Source organism: Danio rerio, chromosome 4 (genome assembly GCF_052040795.2).
Source record: "Danio rerio strain M-AB ecotype USA chromosome 4, GRCz13ab, whole genome shotgun sequence".
Classification (NCBI taxonomy): Eukaryota; Metazoa; Chordata; class Actinopteri; order Cypriniformes; family Danionidae; genus Danio; species Danio rerio.
The window spans coordinates 3,444,514-3,464,295 of NC_141024.2; the positions used below are offsets into that span (position 1 = coordinate 3,444,514).

Below are 19,782 nucleotides of genomic sequence, written 5' to 3' on the forward strand. Positions count from 1 at the left end.
CGAAGTTTCGGCCTGCGCTCCATCACAAACCTGGCAGTCCAACAGAGCGCTGCTATTTTTACCGAGGAGGCGTTCGCAGAAATCCCAGGATTAATGCCACCGCTGGCCTTCTGAACCCTCTAGAGGTTATACAGACGAGCACAGACTCGGCACTACGCCCAAACACACACACTTGCATGCCTTTATTTAGTAAACATCAAACACGCGCACACACACCTGCTCCAGACGGACCCTCTTTAAAGAGATCGTGACGAGAGTCTGCTGTTAATTTATTCAGCCTCAGGACATCCGAGATGTGACGTTTTATTTCAGCACAACATTAAAGAGGTTTTGCATGCTGAAACTGTGGTTGTAGGTGATTCATAAAATGCTGATCAACTGCAAACAGCACTCAAAACAAGCCAGACATACAGGCAAAACAAAATGCATACATATTGCTCTACATGAGGCCTGTTAGCAATGAAATAAGAGCTAGCAACTGTACAGCAACCAACCAGAACCTAACCAGAACCTCTCCCCATGTATAAAGGCTGATTTATACTTCTGCATCAAGCGCATGCGTGTGCTACGGCACGGCCTACGCACTGACACAAAGCCCTATGTCGTGACCAATGCTGACACGCACCTCTCAAAAAATGTAACTATACTTCACAACGACGCATAGCGCAAGCTCTGTGATTGGTTGGCTTGGTAGCGCTGACGAGTCACACACACACATCAGGGCCATACCATTACATAAACTGCATGGGGGGAAATCTGGACTGAACCATTCACTACTTATACTACACTTCGCATATTTCGCAGAGCTAAAAACAAGACAATTTCTTACATCATGGCTAGTGTGCCGCAGATGCTAGAACCCACCATTTTTGTTGCCTATATTAATTTTTTTTACCTGTAAACAGACAGGCAAAAAAAAAATCTGATACAGACAACAAATTGGAATTGGGCATCAAGACCTGAGTTTATAAAATTTTCGGGTTTATAATAAAAATTTCCTAAATCAGGGTTCAACATTAAGGATTATTTCTACAGGCCCGAGTGGAGCAGCGGTACAGATTTTTACTTGCTCTGCCAAAGTTTTCACTGGCCCCACCAAAAAAATAAATAAATCAATAAATAAATAATGTGTCAAAAATAAACTCTGTGAATCTAGAATTTAAATATTTTAAAATTATATTAAAATATTTAGCAGTAAAATATAGCTGTATGGAAAAAGTGCAGATATTTTATTGTTAAACAAAACAAAAAAATAACGATAACATGCTCACAATATCCAATCAGATAAAAGAAAACGAAAAGTAATATGGTGTGAATTCGGCCAAGTGAACTGTGCCTGAGCCCGATTCTGCGCACTCACACTTCTCAAAAGTGACCCAAGTGGGCCAGTAACAATTCTGTCTACTGTCCCAAGCATCTCTCACACTGGCTCTGGGCCATCAGGCAGTCCTTATTGTTGAGCCCTGCTAAATGAAAAAAGATGCATTGAACGTAAAGCTTACAAATCTGTTTCCTACTAAAAATTATTCAAAACTTGTAGGATTTAAGCTTTTAAAAAAAGTTGAAAAATAAGTTTACGTTTCTCATACACACTCATTTCGCCTCATTAAACTGATCATCAGGAATCACTGATATTGATTTTGTTTGTTTTATTTTTACTCTCAAAGTTCCAGCAGTTGTTGACTTACATTTGATAAATGACCAAAGACCACAGTTTAATCTAAAACTCGTGGATACCCCGAGGGTGAGCAAATTGAAAGTGAATATTTTATTTTGTGAACTATCCCTTTAACAAAGCCAAATCTTATGTAGATTTCCTCTGCCTCATTTCTCTATGCAGGCCAGAGGCGCGTCTCTCAGCCAGAAGCCAGCATGCAACTTTAAACAACTTTACAAATATGACCGGAATTAGGTTGGACTATTGTGCTAATGAACACACAGCTACGTGTGAGCTGAATGCCAACGTATACGCTAGCGAGAGCCCAGGGGCTTCAGAGTTTCAGCAGAAGTAGGTTAGAAACTGTGAGCCTGAACTGAACTGGTCGTGGTATTATTATTGTATGTCTGCAGTGCTGAAAGAACTAACACACACTGGCTTCAGATAACAGGGGAGCTTGTGTTCATTTAGGTGTGGGAGTCCAAAGTCCGGCCCTTTATTCACCTTGAGCTTTGAGTTTACTATGAGGGGATGGAAACACAGTTCACTGCCAAAACCAGCCGGGCATTTGCCAAGTGGTCTAGTTCATATCAAATTAGCCTATTAGTATCAGACACAAAACATGTCAACAGATTGACTGATGTTGAGGTTTAATGACTGATACTGAAAATCAATTTGAGTATTAAGGTAACTAGGCAAGGCAATTTTAAAAGCACATTTCATACAAAATTGTAATTTAAAGTGCTTTTCATAAACAGAGTATATACAGGAATCAGAGAGTGGAATTCAATACCTTTTAAGACTTTCTTTAAGACTTGTTCCATACATTTTAAAACCTTATAACCACTTTTGAACTGGAAACACTGGCGAGATTTTAACTCACATTAATATTTAGTGAATGTGCTGTAAGAAATTAATTCAAAACTAAAACATTACAGAACAAAAATCTATTAAATCTAGCTAATTCAGAAGACCAGTGCCTATAAAGCTGCAGAAATAATGGTTTTGCCTTGGTTACTGCAGTAAACAAAGCAGCATGATGTCAAATCTAGCAGGATTTCATTGATTTCATAAACTACACATCATCCTGATATTCACAGATTTAATTCAGGCAAACTTTGGCAAACAACCAGAGATTGCATAATCAAAAATGATATAAAATTTAATCCTGTGCAAAATAGCATTTAAGACTTTATTACTTTTAAGGGCTTTACTTTTTAAATATTTTTTTTAACAAAATTATGCTTAATTTTTATTGACAAAGATTATAAGAAAGGTGGCAAGATTATAGCCTGATAGTCTAGACATTAAATCCACCTGACCAATATATAGCATTTTCATTATCTTTCAATACAAACTAGACTTTAATCGAACAATTGCAAACAAATGCGCACATCTTCCAATGAAAACCTGCATATTTCCTAGATATTAGTTTTCATTTTGAGTGTGCTAGATACCTGAGACCGATATAATCAATGTATCTTCCGAAATCTTTCCAAATATTGGTGGAATCAAACATAATATACTTAATATTTATATAAAACACAACAAACTTAAACATGCATATTTTTTTGTTGACAAAGTCTAGAAGAAAGGTGTCAAGATTATAGCCTGATAGTCTAGACATTAAATCTAACTGGCCAATATAGCACTTTCATTATCATTCACTATAACTGACATAGAAACACCTGCATATGTTTCTATGAAAACCTGCATATTTCCTAGATATTAGTTTTCATTTTGAGAGTGCTAGATACACTAAATATTCATCTAAAATACACTAAATATTCATATAAAATACTGAAAAACAAAATAATGCTCAACTTTTGTTGACAAAGTTTCTCAGAAAGGTGGTAAGATGACAGCCTGACACTTTAAAAGTTAAATCAGCCTGGCATTCACTATAAACTATACTTCAGTAGCACAGAATTGCACAATCTTTCCATAAAAACCTGCATATTTCTGACATACTTTGGCGATGAATAATCATTTCAGCATTGGACAGACAGATATAATCAGTTTATCTTCCAGCATTGATGATAACCACAGGACAAAGGGCATCAGAGATGAAACGATGCTCCAGAAGAAAGCTGAACAACACAAGCTTATGAATGAGAGAGCATGGTAAACAAAGAGCTTGTGTTTCACATGAATGAGTCAAGAGCGAGAGTGAGGTCATTTCCTGTCCAGACTCCAAAACCCTGGGATTTAAGCCAAGAGGAAAGACGTCTCAACTCCGCGCTAGTCATGTTCAAGCCGGACAATCACAGTCTTGCTTCACAACTCATAAAAATAAGGTGAGGTGTAATATATGACGCAGGCTGAATTCACTGTGGAAATTGCGTTTCTGACAAAAGTCTTGTCGCCTATCCAAGTTGTACGAACAACAAATAATAACTTCTAGTTGATCATTTGGTATCAGAAGTGGCTTATATGAAAGGTAAAGGCCTCTAGATTACGCTTATTTTACCACAATAAAATATGATCATGCCTTGGTTTTTAATTATTTCATTAGGACAGTAAGCTCTGACTTTGCTTAGACAAAAGTCTCATCACTTAACCGAAATAATGTCTAGTATAGAATATAAAGTCATGCTGCAGTGGAAACAGAATGAATAATGTGTATGAGCTTGCAGGACTGCATCCATACATGCTCAATAATGTTCAAATCTGGTGTCTGGGCTGGCTCGAGTTTTCTCAGGTCAAGTACTCCTCTTTCTTGTCATTGTATGAGCACCAACCTGGTTGCGCTCATACCGTGCGTGCTCAGACCGTAGTCTCAGTCTAGTTGGTTTCGGAGGCGCTGGAAGGGAACATTCACGTTGCATATGTGAGCACACGGTAAGTATCTTTATTTATCATGTGCTCGTGTTTGTGTTGTGTAGCACGTGGTTTCATGTTGGCATTGTAACCGCATGCTTTTTAGTGCCTTGCTTCATGCGAGCAAGCGGTCAATGAGCTCTCTCATTGGCTGCATGTTCTAGTCCTGTTTGTATGTGAGCACATGGCTTGTTTTAGTAGCACGTTTAGCATTTCGTCCCATTCAACTTGTTATTCTGTTTGTAATTCTTAGTCCAGTTTACACTAATGCATTTTAGTTTGATAACCCATACGTTTTGCTACGATTACGCTATCTGTCCACACTACGCTGGAGTTTTCGAGCGCCGAAAACGGAGCGTTTTGGAAACACTGGAGAGGCTGTTTTTTATTCTGAAACGCTGCTGCTCCGTCTCAGTGTGGATGGGGGAAAACAGAGACATCTGAAAACTGAGGCGGGGCTGATGAGATTTGCTACCTGATTGGGGCTTTTGTGTCATTGCGTATCCTTCCCTTATTCGTCAAGCCCCTATCACATGACTATACCACACGGTTTTAACGCTACCGGGAGACAGCAGACCAGCCTTCACTGTAAACAACAACATGGACACAGAAATGGGAGCATTGTTTGCACTATTGTCTGTTTCATTGTGCAGTTATTCATTTGTTACGTTTAGTAACAACTCGACCTCGTCGTCTGTCCACAAAAATACCTCGTTTGCTTTCTTTGCCATCGTGTTCATTGTTAAACAGGTGTTTGTTGACAAACAATAACCAAACACCAAGCGAGACACATGCTTCCTGTTTATCCTAGAACAAGCATGCCCAGAGTGTGCGAATGGTCACGTGATATACGTTTTTGGTGGCGTAATGTGGACGAAGATATGTTTAGATACGCTAGGTGAAACGCTAGTGTGGACGCGGATCGTTTTTGATCTAAAACGACGTTTTAAAACTAAAACGCACTAGTGTAAACAGGGCCTTAGTTTCACCTGTCCACCTGTCTGTTCATTAATTCGTCTTCCCTATTTATTCTCCTAGTGTGCTCTGTCTTGTGCTGGTCTGTCGTCGTTGATTCTGTGTCTGAAGTCAAACCAAACCGAGTCAAGTCAGTTTGTTGCTGTGTTTTTGCCTTACGGGGTTGTTTTATGTTTCTTTTATAAAAAATAAATTCCTTGGTTATTTGCATTTGGGTACTCGCCTCATCCATTCCAACCTTGACACTTTGATGTGGAGGCTAATCTGCAAATGGGGTAAGCTAAATAATATAACTTTAAAGTGAAAACAAGACTATTTTGCTCACCCCGTTGGCAGATAAAGTGCTTGTTTTAAGGAGAAACTTAATTTTAATATATTATTTCCGAAAATAAGACCATAAGTTTTGCTTGTCAAAAAATGCTTCTTAACATAGGAATTTTGAGATATTTGGACTAGCAAACAAGACAAAACTCTAAGCAAGAAAAGCATTTTTGCAGTGTATTAGCAGTCTTATCTGTTCTTAAACACAACAGCAGCTCTGGCCTGCGGGCGAATTGTGTCTGGAGCACACGGACATGCTTTAATCAGGATAAATTCAGCTCTTGTAAACAGCCTTTTAGTCACAGAACTGCAACTGACAGCTCGCCGGCCCTCGAGAGAGAAAGATGGACAGACTGTGACAGTGCGAATCTGAAAATAAGGCGTATGTGTGCTAAAGCATGTCCAAATCTGAACGTTTGACTAGTGTAAATGACTCAAAACAAGCTCATGCTAGGTTTGGACATGTTGAGAAGTCTAAGTCGTGTGTGTGGAGAATGTTTTGGGTTGATAATATTAATTATTACTCAACGACTATTTGGTTTTGATGGATTAATAATAACTATTATAACTATTATAAAATCTAAATTGTCAATATTTATGTGTGTGTGTGTGTGTAATAAATGTAAAAATCATGTTACTACTGTAATGATTCACTTTAAAATAATCATCCTTAAATCACTACAAAATATCAGAGTGTTTCACTATTACTTTGAAATATTTCCAAATAAGGCAACAATAATAATGCTATTCTATACACATCCATCCATCCACACTGTCAGTCTGCTGCTCTCAGTCTCCCAGTCCTATACCAAACACATTGAAGAGTACATTTTGTCACCGATCTCTCCCAATCCCTCCAGTGAGTCTCACACAACCCTCGAAACACAACCGTCTCCTCACACATGCATTCAATGACTCCAGCGGCCAGTAACAAACCAATAAAGCCATCGCATCCCAAACATCTTTGATTTCCAACCCACAAAATCCCTGCTTTAATCTGCTGTAACTCGATAAGAGCCGCCATTGATCTTCGTGCAGATTATAAGACGACTTGTTCATTCGTTGCTGGAAGGCTTCGCTCTAATGATGTGTTTTATTGTGAGTGCTGGTCTGCATGGCGTTTCTCCCTACAGGGCTTTTGTGTTGGAAGTTTTGATGCTGATTTTAATGAGTGTAGTTTACAGCGTGTGTATCTTCATACTGTAATAACCAGAGACAGGAGCACCACAGATCCACTTTTTAAAAGCCTTTTAGATGGATCTGCATGTCAGGGAGTTTAAAATAGGGAGATGAACCTGTTGTTCAGGAGTCTGAGGAATCGATGGAGTCTCAAACACTTCAATGGGGTAGAGTTGTCGTACAACCTTACACATATACTGTATATACATACACCCATTCATATTTATATATATATATATATATATATATATATATATATATATATATATATATATATATATATATATATATATATATAAACACTCATACTATAAACAATAAAAATAAAATATATTAATAAATAATAAATAAAATATAAATAATCAGTAAAAGTAGTATTTATACAGTTAATATCAAAACTCATATTCTAATATTAAATATTTTTATATGATTTATAGATTTTATATTAATTATGTAAAACATTTGTTTCGTTGCCGCAGCATCTGTTTTCGCAGTGGAATCGTGCAACATCACCAGCATTATTACTGAAACTTTAGTATCACCAGTAAACTCGGCAGTAGTTTCATAAAACATTCATACAGTCAAACGCAAGCGCTGAGGAAAGGTTTAAGCATGCTGCTCGCAGCTCTGTTGTGTTATTTGTATTTCTGACAATCATCTGTAAGTGTTACGCTTTGGCTGTAATAAGATCCCCAGAGCCGCGGCGCTCAGGTGACGTCGCTAAATTTATCTCTGCCCCATTTCTGCCTGAGATTTCACAATTATTTTTGTCACTCATTTCTTTTTGGTCTCGTTTCAGGAAAAATCTGCAAACAGGAGGACGTTCCAGCGACTATTACTGATGCTGTGACGAGAGGTAATTAACTTTTCCTTCGTTTGCTCAGTTCCTCAAGCATGTCTCATTTACAGCAGTCATCATGCATATCCACGGCGGCCCCCAAACACAAACAAACAACTAAAACATGCAGTGTTTTCTAAAACTACACCCATTCATTTAGTATGTCCAAGGGGTTTTTAAAATTAGTATTTTTTTTCCATCTCATATGAAGGTCAGATTAAATCCTCCAATTTAAAATGTGGTAAAGTTACATTTTGAAAAGCTGCATATATATATATATATATATATATATATATATATATATATATATAAAATCTTCACATACATGCTATTTGAAAACTATGATTAGTCATATATAATGTCTGTTATGTACTAAATGTATTTCTTGGTTAAAGACAAAACAATAATCCATTACAAACAAACAAATAAATAAACAATTGGCTCACCTTAGTATTTGATAGGAACAATACATGTTTGTCATTTCTACTACATATAATCGCTTAAAAAATAAACAAACAAACAAACAATCAGTGAACCAATCAAATATTGGCACTACTAAAATGCTATGAAGCATATAATAGTAAAAGCTAAATGCATTACATAATTTTACATAATTAAAAATAACTAATTCATACCATAAATATGAAAATAAACTGATATAAAATGGCGATACAATATTCTTTTCCTAAATTCATTCATAAATCAAAAATGTGACATGTATATCATGTCGTAATTGAAGGCATTATATAAATATTATATATATATATATATATTTTTTTTTTTGACATTCCAGTAAAATAAAACAATAGATAAATAATGCAATAAATTAAACATTAAATAAATAAAACAATAAGTAAATAAATGAATAATACAATAGATAAAACTGAAAATGTTTATTTATTTATAGATAAACTATAAATAAATAAAACTATAAATGAAGGTAACATTAAATAAATAAATACAATAAATAAAACATTCAATAATAAATAAAACAAACAAACAAATAAATAAATAATACAGGAAATGTCAAAATGAAAAGAAAAGAAAATGTCAAATACATAAATATAATAAATAAAACTAAATAAATAAAAAAATAAACAAATAAAACAACCAATCAATAAATAAATACAGGAATATATACATGCACATTATTTTATTGCCTACCTAAATGTGCAAACGTGCACATTTTCACAGACACCTACTGTTCGTCTGAATAATGCATTTAAGGTCATCATAATGTCTGCCAAGTTGAAGAAAGCCCTTGTATTTGAAGGAGCCTTGCTCCACCAAGCAATACCAAGGTTGTGTACTCAAATACCCAAACAATAGCAGATATTCAGGGGTCAGCAAGACAAGCAGACAGATTTCGACATTCAAAACAGACCTTGTGACTGACAAAAACAGACCTCGCCGTCGCAAAAACAAGATTATCTGCTCGCAGCGAGTCTTTGCCCCTCACCTGATTTATTATTTAAGCCTATTAGGCTGCCAATTATTTATTTTAGTCTGTAATTACACTCATCACAAGACACTCTGGAAAACTTTAAGCATTTAAATGAATAAGAAATGACTCAAAATCGCATTTATCCAAAGCAAGCGTCTCTGAATGTCACATTTGCAAGCGTCAGTATTTGAAAAGAGCCAGAAAATGCTATCCAGCATGACAATCACTGGTCAGACTGACTGCGTTTAATGCATCGCTTCATGTGTACAGTGCACGGATGTGTTTATTTGTCATGCAGTAATGCACATCTCTATCACCATCATCAAATATATTACAACTGACATGAGCATTTCCAGGCTTAATGGCCGGTTAAGTGGCTGTGTCACTTAACAATTACAGCCCTGTTAAATATAAATGATTAGGCCCTCAAAAGCATTTAACACTATTAAAAATATTAGTCATTATACAGATCGTTTCAGAAGTGACATCGCAATATGTACATTCGCAATAGTCCCATCACAGGATGTGCAATATTGAGTCTGGATTCAATAGTTGCAGTTCAGGACACATGAATTTTGTTTAATTATTTATACAGTTAAGACTGTTTAATGGTATTTCATTAATTATTTAATTTCTGTATCATAATTAGGATGGTCAGCATACTAAAATGCCCATTTGCTGCCAACATTTGAGACCTGTTGAGCGCGTTCCTAAACAGCTCTGATTTGCCATTGTATTTACATGCTCAACAGAAATGACTGTGATTGGCCGTGAAGGTCATTTCACCAAACTCACCGCTGTTTACTGTGTGTAACCACAGATACAGAGACCCTGGAGCATTATAAAGGCGCAATTCATCAGCCGATTGCTGGTGTGTCAGTTTATAGACAAACCAGCTGATCGATGTGTCTTTGAAAAGCTCCATTGGAGCACCCGGAGGAACCCCACAACAACAGGGGGAGAACATGCAAACTCCACACAGAAATGCCAACTGATCCAGTTGGGGCTCAAACCAGTGACCTTCTTGCTCTGAGCCGATCATGCTACCCACTGCGCCACCGAACTGCCTTTTTAACTTTTAGCTTTTTCATTTTTCGTCCTGGTCTTTCAGGTTGGGGGATCAGTATTGGGCTAACGACCCAACTCATAAAAGTTAGACATTCACACCACACACCAACATGGTGTGGCTAAATGTCAACTTCGATAAAAAAAACGGACCTGGCAGTAAGTAAAAGTTGGATGTGTAAATATATTACAACTAACTAGAAATAAAATAAATAAACCTAAAATAAGCTAAACTAAATGAAAACTAAAATAACTTTAAGCTAGGGCTGGGCTGATAAACGATATATCGAATCGCTATAAAATTTATGTTGATATTGCTGATAAGCTCTGGATATTTTTCCTCGATATTGATCCTAAGTGCCAAACACACATCAGAAATATGCAAATACAGAAATCTATAATTGTGTTAATATTAGAGTTTCATAAAATTTTGGGCCGCTAAAAATTATCGAAAATACTGTAAGTCAGTCACCCAGTATTGTTTAGTGCGTATTTCACTTTCCCACCAACCGTTCACTTACCAGCAGTATCTGCTTTCAATCATGGTTGGGACATTGTTTTACAAGAGGAAGCATACAAAAACGTATATCGAAATATATTTATCGCTATCGTTCAATATAGAAAAAAATTATCAAGATTGCATTTTTGCCATATCAACCAGCTCTATTTTAAGCAACATATATATATATATATATATATATATATATATATATATATATATATATATATATATATATATATATATATATATATATATATGTATATATTTCTTTTTTTGGCCAAATCTGATTGTCATTTACAACACAAATACTCCATTAAAATGTGGTGAATTATATTTGGTCTACATTTGGTGGATTTGGTAAAAAGGCTGCAGCTGAATAAATAAAACAATTTATAAATATATTGCAAATGATACGTTATCTAGCTTAATAGCCAGTTAAGCGGTTAGATGTCATCTAAACAATTATAACCCTGTTAAAAACAAATGCTTTAAACCCCAAAAGCATTAAACGCTGTTAAACTTGACCCAGCATACAGCATTTAATGGTACAGACTCGTTTCTGCTAACAAACTGGGCCTCGCGCCACAAACAGGGTCGGATTCAGTGTTCAGCTGCGTGGAAAAACGCTTTCTGGCTCCAAACCAAGCCTAGGTTGTGTCCGTCGGCTCCCGTGCTCTGCTCATCCTCTTTTCTATCCGCTTTTATCACCTCGCACCAAATGGGTTTAGCACGTTAGGTAACCTCATTAGCGCAAGACAGTCCCGGGCTGAGCCGAGCATTAGCAGAGGATCTACTGGAGGAACCACAAGATCCACTGTCAAACAATATGAGCAACGCTTGGCTAGACATGCACACATTAGAAAGACGCTGCTCATGCCATTTCATTCTGTATACATTAACATGGGAGAAATAGCAAGAGTGGTAAGATGACATGGTATTTAAAATGCAGCTCCAGTCATTGCATGGATTTCGGAATGATTCAGAAAGCTATTTGGTAGAGTGAATAATTCAACGACTCATAAATACAGTACTCGATTGGATCCTAGATGAATTTTGTTGGACAAAACAATGATTAACTAAAACACAACGTCTTCATTTTACCTTATTTAGGAAAAACTACAAAAGTACTATGATGTTTTGCTTTTTGTAATTCAGCCACTGTTATTTTATCCATTTCTGAATGATTCAGAAAGCCATTGAAGTGAATGAGTTGAGTGAATACTTTAATGACTCAAAAATACAGTACTTGATTGGTTCCTGGGTGAATTTTTGTTGTACAAATCAATCATTAACTAAAATACAGTATCCTAATGTTCTCTTATTTGGGGAAAAATTACAAAAGTTTTATAATTGACGGCTTTTTTGTAATCGGCTCCAATCATTGTATCCATTGCCAAATGATTCAGAAATCCATTGAAGTGAATTGGTAGAGCGAATAATTCAATGACGTATAAATACAGTACTCTTGATTGGTTCCTGGATGAATGCTTGTTAAAAAAAAAACAATAATTACATAAAACACAATTTCTACATTTTGTCATATTTGGAAAAAATAGCAAACATATAATGATGGGATGCTATTTTCTACACAGCTTCAGTCCTTGTATCCATTGCTGAATGATTCAGAAAGCCATTGAATTTCATAATGAAAACAAATAAATAAATTATGATGGCATGCTATTTTGAAATCAGCCTCAGTATTTTTGTTTCCATTTATGAATTATTCTGAAAGACGAACAACTCGGTCAAGTGAATCATACAATTACTCATAATACAGACTCATCATTTGTTCCTGAAGTGAATCAATCAATGATTTACTAAAACCTAATTTCCCATATAGATTGTTTAAAATTCCATTCTGGATTCAGGATATGAATACATTTAAATAATTAAATTGTGTTAAATTGTGAGTCTCATCAACGATTCAATGATTCGCAAATACTCAATAGTTGCATTCTGAAAGAATAAACGGCATTAAAATAATCTGTTGAATGCATGATTCAGAATGCAGAGTGAATCGGTTTTAATTTACAGTGAAGAGTCAAGGTTGATTAGCTTAAGTGATTCAGTATCTTACTCATGTTTCTACATTTATTTTGCAAAAGTTGCAAAAAAGGGTTAACTAAGTAAATCAGATATAAAGTGAATCATATTTAATCAGATTACCAAATCATAACCTTGTACTAAAGGCAATATTACTGGATTCATCTCATGTTTGGACTCTTCCACTCCAGTTGATACTCAGTTAAAGCAACAGCAAGCCACCACACTGTAGACTTCTATTACTGCAGAGTCGTTTTACAAATTCATACAGTCATTTCTGATTAAGTACCACCCTACTTTTAAGAGCAACAACCATGTTTTAATGTCTAAGAGGCATTTAACTATGCAGGATGATTATAAGAACCGGCAGGTAAATTATTAATAGGCCAAAAGAAACTTGGTGTGAGGCAAGGCCTCAAAGGAAAAAGAAACTGACTGAGATTTCATCCAGAATTCTCCAAGTGTAACTGCCAGAGTCATGCAACAGTAGACTAGCCTTTTCATATACCGACTAACAACACTGTCAAGAGCAATTAGTTGAATTTACTTTAAAAAAGTGAGTAAACCTGTAGCTTTTAAGACAATTAGTTCACTTAACAAAAGGAATGAATAACCTTGTTGCTTTTAAAACGATTAGTTGGCTTGACTTAAAAGAGTTAAGAAAGACCATTGCTTTCAAAGCCATTAGTTGACTTCACTTTAAAATCTTTGGGTAAACCTATTGCCTTACAATTAGGTAAATACAATTTGTGCATAATTAAAAAAATAAGGTAAGGCAACCTAACAGTTCCAAGTATACTCACTTTCAAATCCCAATAGGTTTACTCACTTTAAGTAAATTAGTTAATCGCTTTTTACAGTGTAGGTACAAGCCACCTGGGTATCCTTAAAACAAACATGGACAATTGCCTTAGAACAGGGGTGCCCAAACTCAGTCCTGAAGGGCCGGTGTCCTACATATTTTAGTTCCAACCTCAATTAAACACACCTGAACCAGCTAATCAAGCTCTTTCTAGCTTTACTAGAATCTTCCAGACAGGTGTGTTGAAGCAAGTTGGAGCTAAACTATGAAGGACAGCGAGTTTGGGCACCCCAGCCCTAAGAACTGGAGTGCAGAGCTTGGTTAATACAGGGTTGCCCCATGTTCTTGTAGGAGACTTTTGTCTAACAGCAAAATAAAAGAATGGTAGCAATAACCACATCAAATGTGTGAACACTACCACATTTTTAGTGCAACGAGAAGCCAAAACTAGATGCTAGCAATGCATTATTGCTCCCATTACCGTGCCTTTCAATTCGTAAGAAGGTTTACATGAGCAATGCAGGATTACACCATGCAAATTGCCTGTAAATCACCATCACATATGCTAGCCCTTGCAAATCTGCCAGAGTATTGACGCTACAGCCCTTTAAAGTAATCACATAAGCGCATAGTGTGGGATAAAAACCTGAGAGATTCAGATCAGATTATCACAAAAAAATGGCAAGTCCCAACCACTGTCCTCATCACCTTGTTTATTAATACAAAAGAGAAGCAGGCTAATCCAGACTATGGCCTCTTTGGTTTGGTGACAGTATGAAACCAGGTTTCTTGCCAAACCTTCTTGGGTAAATGGTGTTTTGTAGTCCCTGCCTTAATATGCAGAGCAGCACTGGCCAGGCGGGACGGCACTGGGTGCAGATCTGATGTGCTTTAATGAAACCGGCAGAGCACACGTGGTGAAATATTTAAGCGGGAATCGTTACTGGAGTTCCATACACGTGCTTTGATGATGTTCTCCGCTGGAGGTGAGGTCATTGCATGGTGCCATGGGGAGAATGAGTCAACCCTTGGAAGAACACGGGGACTCTGGGTGTGTGTGTGTGTGGAAGTTTTTGGGGTAATTCTGGAGTTTGGAAGATCTGACAGACCTTTGGAGAGCCTCTAGGTGAGTATGTGCCACCGTACTCAACATAATTTGTCAGAATAAATTCACACAGCGATGCACAGCACGTCTTCTGCAGAAGCCAGGGACGCTTTAGCTTAAAAGTTTCACAACTTGCTGGGTAAATAATCTGCAAATTACCCAAGGGTATCAGTGGATTTCCCTGCATCGCTTTTTCAAGCAAGGCACTCCGAAACTATGCAGAGAAAGAAAGTTTTATTTTATTTTACTTAGGCTGATGAGATTTTCAGCTCAAACTGAATTTGTCAAGACAAAAAGGCAATGTGTTATGAGTGTGTCTATCTATGTGATCATTGCAGCTGATCTCCAAAAATGACTTGGCTTAGTTTAATGAATCAAGATATTTTACTTTAACTAATAACCTTTTTCAAAATGATGCAACTTTTCACAAACTGCTTGTATAACAAGGCTTGATGGGTAGGTTTAAGGGTGGTTTAAAGCGTAAGGGATGGGTCAACAGTGTAATTACAGACAATAATTACAGATGCAAATAATTAAAGTATAAACACAATGTAAAACCATGCAGAACAAGTGAATTGATCCTAATGATTAAATTAAATGCAAGTACATAGTAATAAGACCCCTACATACAGGTCACAGCCATATCACCCTGCAGCCCAAGACCGGTTACTCACTGAAGCTAAGCAGGGCTAAGCCTGGCCAGTACCTGGAAGGGACATCACATTGGAAAACTAGGCTGATGTTGGAAGGGGTTTTAGTGAGGCCAGCAGGGGGTGCTCAACCTGCGGTCTGTGTGAGTCCTAATGCCCCAGTATAGTGAAGGGGACATTATACTGTCAGTGAGCTCCGTCTTTTGGATGAGATGCTAAACTGAGGTCCAGACTTTCTGCAGCATTTGTGGCACTCTCTTGTAGCAAATCCCATAGCACTTCTGGTAAAGTAGGTGTGTAACCCAGTGTCCGGGCCAAATTTGCCGCCTCCGACCCTTAGTCATCATGGCCTTCCAATCATCCCCATCCACTGAATTGGCTCTAACACTGTCTCTCCACTGCATGGCCATACACGATAAATGCAGTATATAAATACACATTACATTACATTACTTCATATAAAGTGGAATCACCGCAACTAACAATACCCTTGCAACCCCTCAGAAAGCCTAGGAACACCTAGCAAATGTGATGTCAAAAGTTAGCTTTTGACCTTGAGGTGTCTCGTGTTCATCCCAGATGTAGGCATCTTCCAAACTCCCTTAAATGTGTTGCTCAGCCACAACCTGACAGTAATTAATGTAGCCTGAATATTTTAATTAAATCAAGTATAAAAAATGATGAGGGTAAATGGAAAAGGGGCCTAGAAAACACAGACAGGGGTTCGGCAAAAGAGCTGTAAATCACATCATAATAAACATCTCCTCCCCTATTTGCCATTCAGCCTGTGATTAAGACAGTAATTCAGCAAATCTCATTACTCCAGTTTAAAAGGAGCAGCAACTCGCCATGAACACTTCATTAGAGTCAAGAAATTGAGCTATCGGCAACAGAACAAGCTACCAAGTTCAGATTTTATTTTAAAGAAGGTCACACAAGACCACATCTCATTCATCAACACCAACAGAACGACCTAAGGAGATGAACACCGATACTGTGTACATTCATGCCGAGCTTGAATACGGTAATCTACTAGACTTCAATGCAATTAAAACATCACGTCCCCACACCAACTTACCAGCACATCTGCTTCATATTAGCTCTGGGGTTTTGTCCACACAATACTCCGGTGAATGCAAAAGCTCTGCAACCTTGCAGCGTCAGTCAACCAGGGCTGTAGGTCAGTAAATGGTACTATCATGCCTCCCTCTGCATAGTGCAAAGACGGGATTAAGCACTGGATTATCTACTAGGAGAGATTAATGGCAGGGTGGCCACGTATGTCAAACTCAAAGGCGGCGTTACAGTGGGACGTCCCCTTTCCTGGGAAAAAAACCCTTCCAGATTTCAATCAAAAGATTTTGTTGTTTACTTCGGCTATCAGTAGACGGATTGTCTGAGTGAAAACTGTCCAGGTGTGAATATGCAAAATGGGTCGGATTTAGTGGATGAGCTGGGGCTGATTGTTATTGTGGGATTAGGCAACATTTGCATGCAATTCTGATGCAAAGCAGAGCATGCATTGATAATGGCCATTCTCTGGCTTTTCAGAGCTGCAGAGGAGGACAATCCTATGAAATTCAAAGGGGGGGGGGGGGGTGTTGTTGGTGGTAGCGGATACACTGGCAATCGAGTGCATTCTTTATAAAATGGCCATATTCAAATTGAAAAACCTTGTTGCCAACATTGGGATTATGAACACAACTCAGCAAGCATCTAATCCTGGCAGAATGTTCGGTTTCCTTAAGCAATGGCAAAAATAAACACAATAGCATTTTCTGAAGCAGGCCAACTGATTGCATGAAATGGAGAACTCCATGTTGAAGCTGGAACAATGCCTTCCAGAGAAATTTATGGATAGCTGCATTACCGCTAATGCACGCTCTTGTATATACGTTCCTCATGTTCGGCAGCCCACAGAAATCCCTCAGCGGGCTTCTCATGTAATTACAGTCCAATGGGAATGAAGTGCTAAGCAGGAAGTGGTGGGAATTACTTGAAGAGCGGACTATTTGGAAATTTGGAAGAGTTGGGGAAAGTGCTTGACATTAAAGCTGGCCAAAAGTGACTCGGTCTGCATCAGCTGTTTTGCTGCGGTAGGCGCATGACTCCACTGTGAGGTCATGTGCGAGTCCTGGCAGGCAGATCTGCCGTCCACTGGGAAAGATCCTGGAGCTGGTTTTGAATTGTTGTGGCCATGGGTTTCATCTAATTCTTTGCTGTTCATAGATTAAGATGATACCCATTCACTCATCATCCAGGCTCATTCAAGAGATTAGTTAACTAAAAAAATTAGTTACTCATCATCACGTCGTTTCAGCCCCCAGAGACATTCGTTTATCATTGGATAACAAATTCAAGAGTCAAGACAGTACATGAGTCTTCATTGGTTCAACTGTAATCACACGAAGATCCAAAAGCAGTTTTGAGCTCCAAAAAAAAAAAAAAAAAAAAAACTGTACACATGATTATGTTCACCAGTGTCTTTTATGTTAGATCAGGGTTATGTCTACTGCGGATAATACGATACTTGCATGTTGCCCTGCTGACTCTAATGGCAATACTTTATTTTTGTATTGACCGTAGTAAAAACACACCCTGATGACTTGACATGGAAGTTAAGATGTAGGCAAATATCATAAAGACATTTGCAGTTTTTTGATGGGAATCTCTGTGTCTGTTTGTATTTTAAATATGTCCGCATTATGGGGGGTGCCAGAATATTTGAAGAATATCTGAATCTCAATAATGAAATTAAATGCCAAACCACAGAATGAATATTTCAATATTGAATGTTCTGGCTCAGCCCTAGGAACTGAATCCACATAGGCTGTTTTAATGCCTTTTCTTGACTTATAAGTCTCACAATTCCATGTCTATGGAGGGACAGAAAGCTCTTAGATTTCCCCTAAAATAACTTCATTTGTGTTCTGAAGATGAACAAAGGTCATTGAAATGACACAGAATTCATTTTTTGGGGTGAACTAACTTGTGATGAGTACATCGAAAGGAGGTTGACTGTTTGCAAGACTCTCATTGCGGAAGTGTTCATAAAGCAGATAAAAGTTTCACAGTTGATTACATCACCAGCTTGATACAACAGTCAATTATCCTGCCGTTTATGCCGTCTGCCAGGACTCGCATAACAGTAATAGATGGGAAGAAAAAAGCAAGGCGCCTCTCAGATAATCTGGCTGCATTCCCAATCTCTAGAAACCTACAGCATTCATATTGATTTTGATAATGTGGAAGATTTTAGACTGAACTTCATCAAAGAATTTGTACTTAATTACAGCTGATCCGCAAGTACCTGTTGAAGCCAGTACATCTCATCTCGAGTAGGGATGGGAGACACCCCTACTTGAGATGAGATTGTAATAAGAACAATAATACCTATAATTGGTCTGTGCAATGAATTATTAATACTTATTTACAAAAAAGAGATTCACGGACATACTCTCACTCTTAATTCTTTCCATAATGTCGAAATGTTTGAAATACCTCAATTTTTGTGACCATACTTGTTTTAATATCACAGAATGAAGAAAAAATCATACTATTTTATAGTATTCGATACATTGATAAAGGCTAGATCACTGGGGTATATGCACACAGACTTTTACATTTCCATCAGCCAGCCTAAGCCTTATTTATTACAAAATCACGACGTTTAAGATCTGATTTCTTTAGAAATCAATGATCTTCACTGCCTGATAGATATACAATTTAAAATAGGTCTTAGATCAGACAAGAAGCACTGCATTGAATTACTTTTGTTTCCTCTATGTCTTTAAAACATGGAGATGTATTGCACCACAGTAATTGCAATGGACATTGTGACAAAATTAATGCTTAAGACTATTTAACTGCTTGTATTTCAATTACATTACAACATCGATGCTGCAAAAGGAACCATATGAAATTACAAATAGTCACATTAACCGTTCACCTAAAGTTAACATGGGCTGAAAAACACCAGCTGTGCACATAACCCATTAGCTTTGCATTATAAATATACTTTGTGCTCATTAAACATCGAGGACAGCTTGAAGAACACAAGTATTCCACATATATTGCCACAAGCTTTTGTTTATTGTCTTGTTTGATCATCTTTATCCTCTTTTCATCCTGCAGTGATAAGGGACGCCTTTTCTTTGGTAATCTATATGTGAAGTAATCAACAAGTGTGCCCTCTAGCATCCAGTATGAATGAAACATTACAACACTAATCCTGAGGTCTCAAACCCCTTATTTTCCTGCAAAGTTTTTTTTTCTAAACTGATTCAGGACAACTGGTTGTGTATTTTATATGATCCTAAACACCTTTTTTGTCTCTAAAGATAAAGACTTTTTATTGTCCCTCAGTAGATGCATGTGAATT

The 19,782-nt window shown here is 37.2% G+C and overlaps 1 protein-coding gene and 1 long non-coding RNA gene across 34 annotated transcripts in view; one reads left to right on the forward strand and one right to left on the reverse strand.

The window, feature by feature from the left end:
- plekha5 (pleckstrin homology domain containing A5) overlaps positions 1–19,782 on the reverse strand; it is a 200,552-nt gene that overhangs the window by 150,821 nt on the left and 29,949 nt on the right. For 6 of the 31 annotated variants that reach the window (NM_001443124.1, NM_001443123.1, NM_001443116.1 and 3 more), the window contains exon 1: positions 16,480–16,621. The exons of the other annotated variants lie outside the window; for them this stretch is intronic. Coding sequence is in view for 2 of the 6 variants with exons in the window: in XM_087247380.1 (XP_087103506.1) it covers positions 16,480–16,496 (17 nt within the window). In the remaining 4 variants the exon portion in view is untranslated. Of the gene's footprint in view, positions 1–16,479; positions 16,622–19,782 lie in introns of those variants that run through there. 31 annotated transcript variants of the gene reach the window in all.
- The window catches only part of LOC137491498 (uncharacterized), a 31,354-nt gene continuing 15,258 nt past the window's right edge, over positions 3,687–19,782 (forward strand). Inside the window, exons 1-2 of one of the 3 annotated variants that reach the window (XR_015482414.1) lie at positions 3,687–3,954; positions 7,752–7,808. This is a non-coding gene — a long non-coding RNA (uncharacterized LOC137491498). Of the gene's footprint in view, positions 3,955–3,986; positions 4,098–7,751; positions 7,809–14,264; positions 14,773–19,782 lie in introns of those variants that run through there. The other 2 variants (XR_015482413.1, XR_015482412.1) reach the window with 2 other exon arrangements.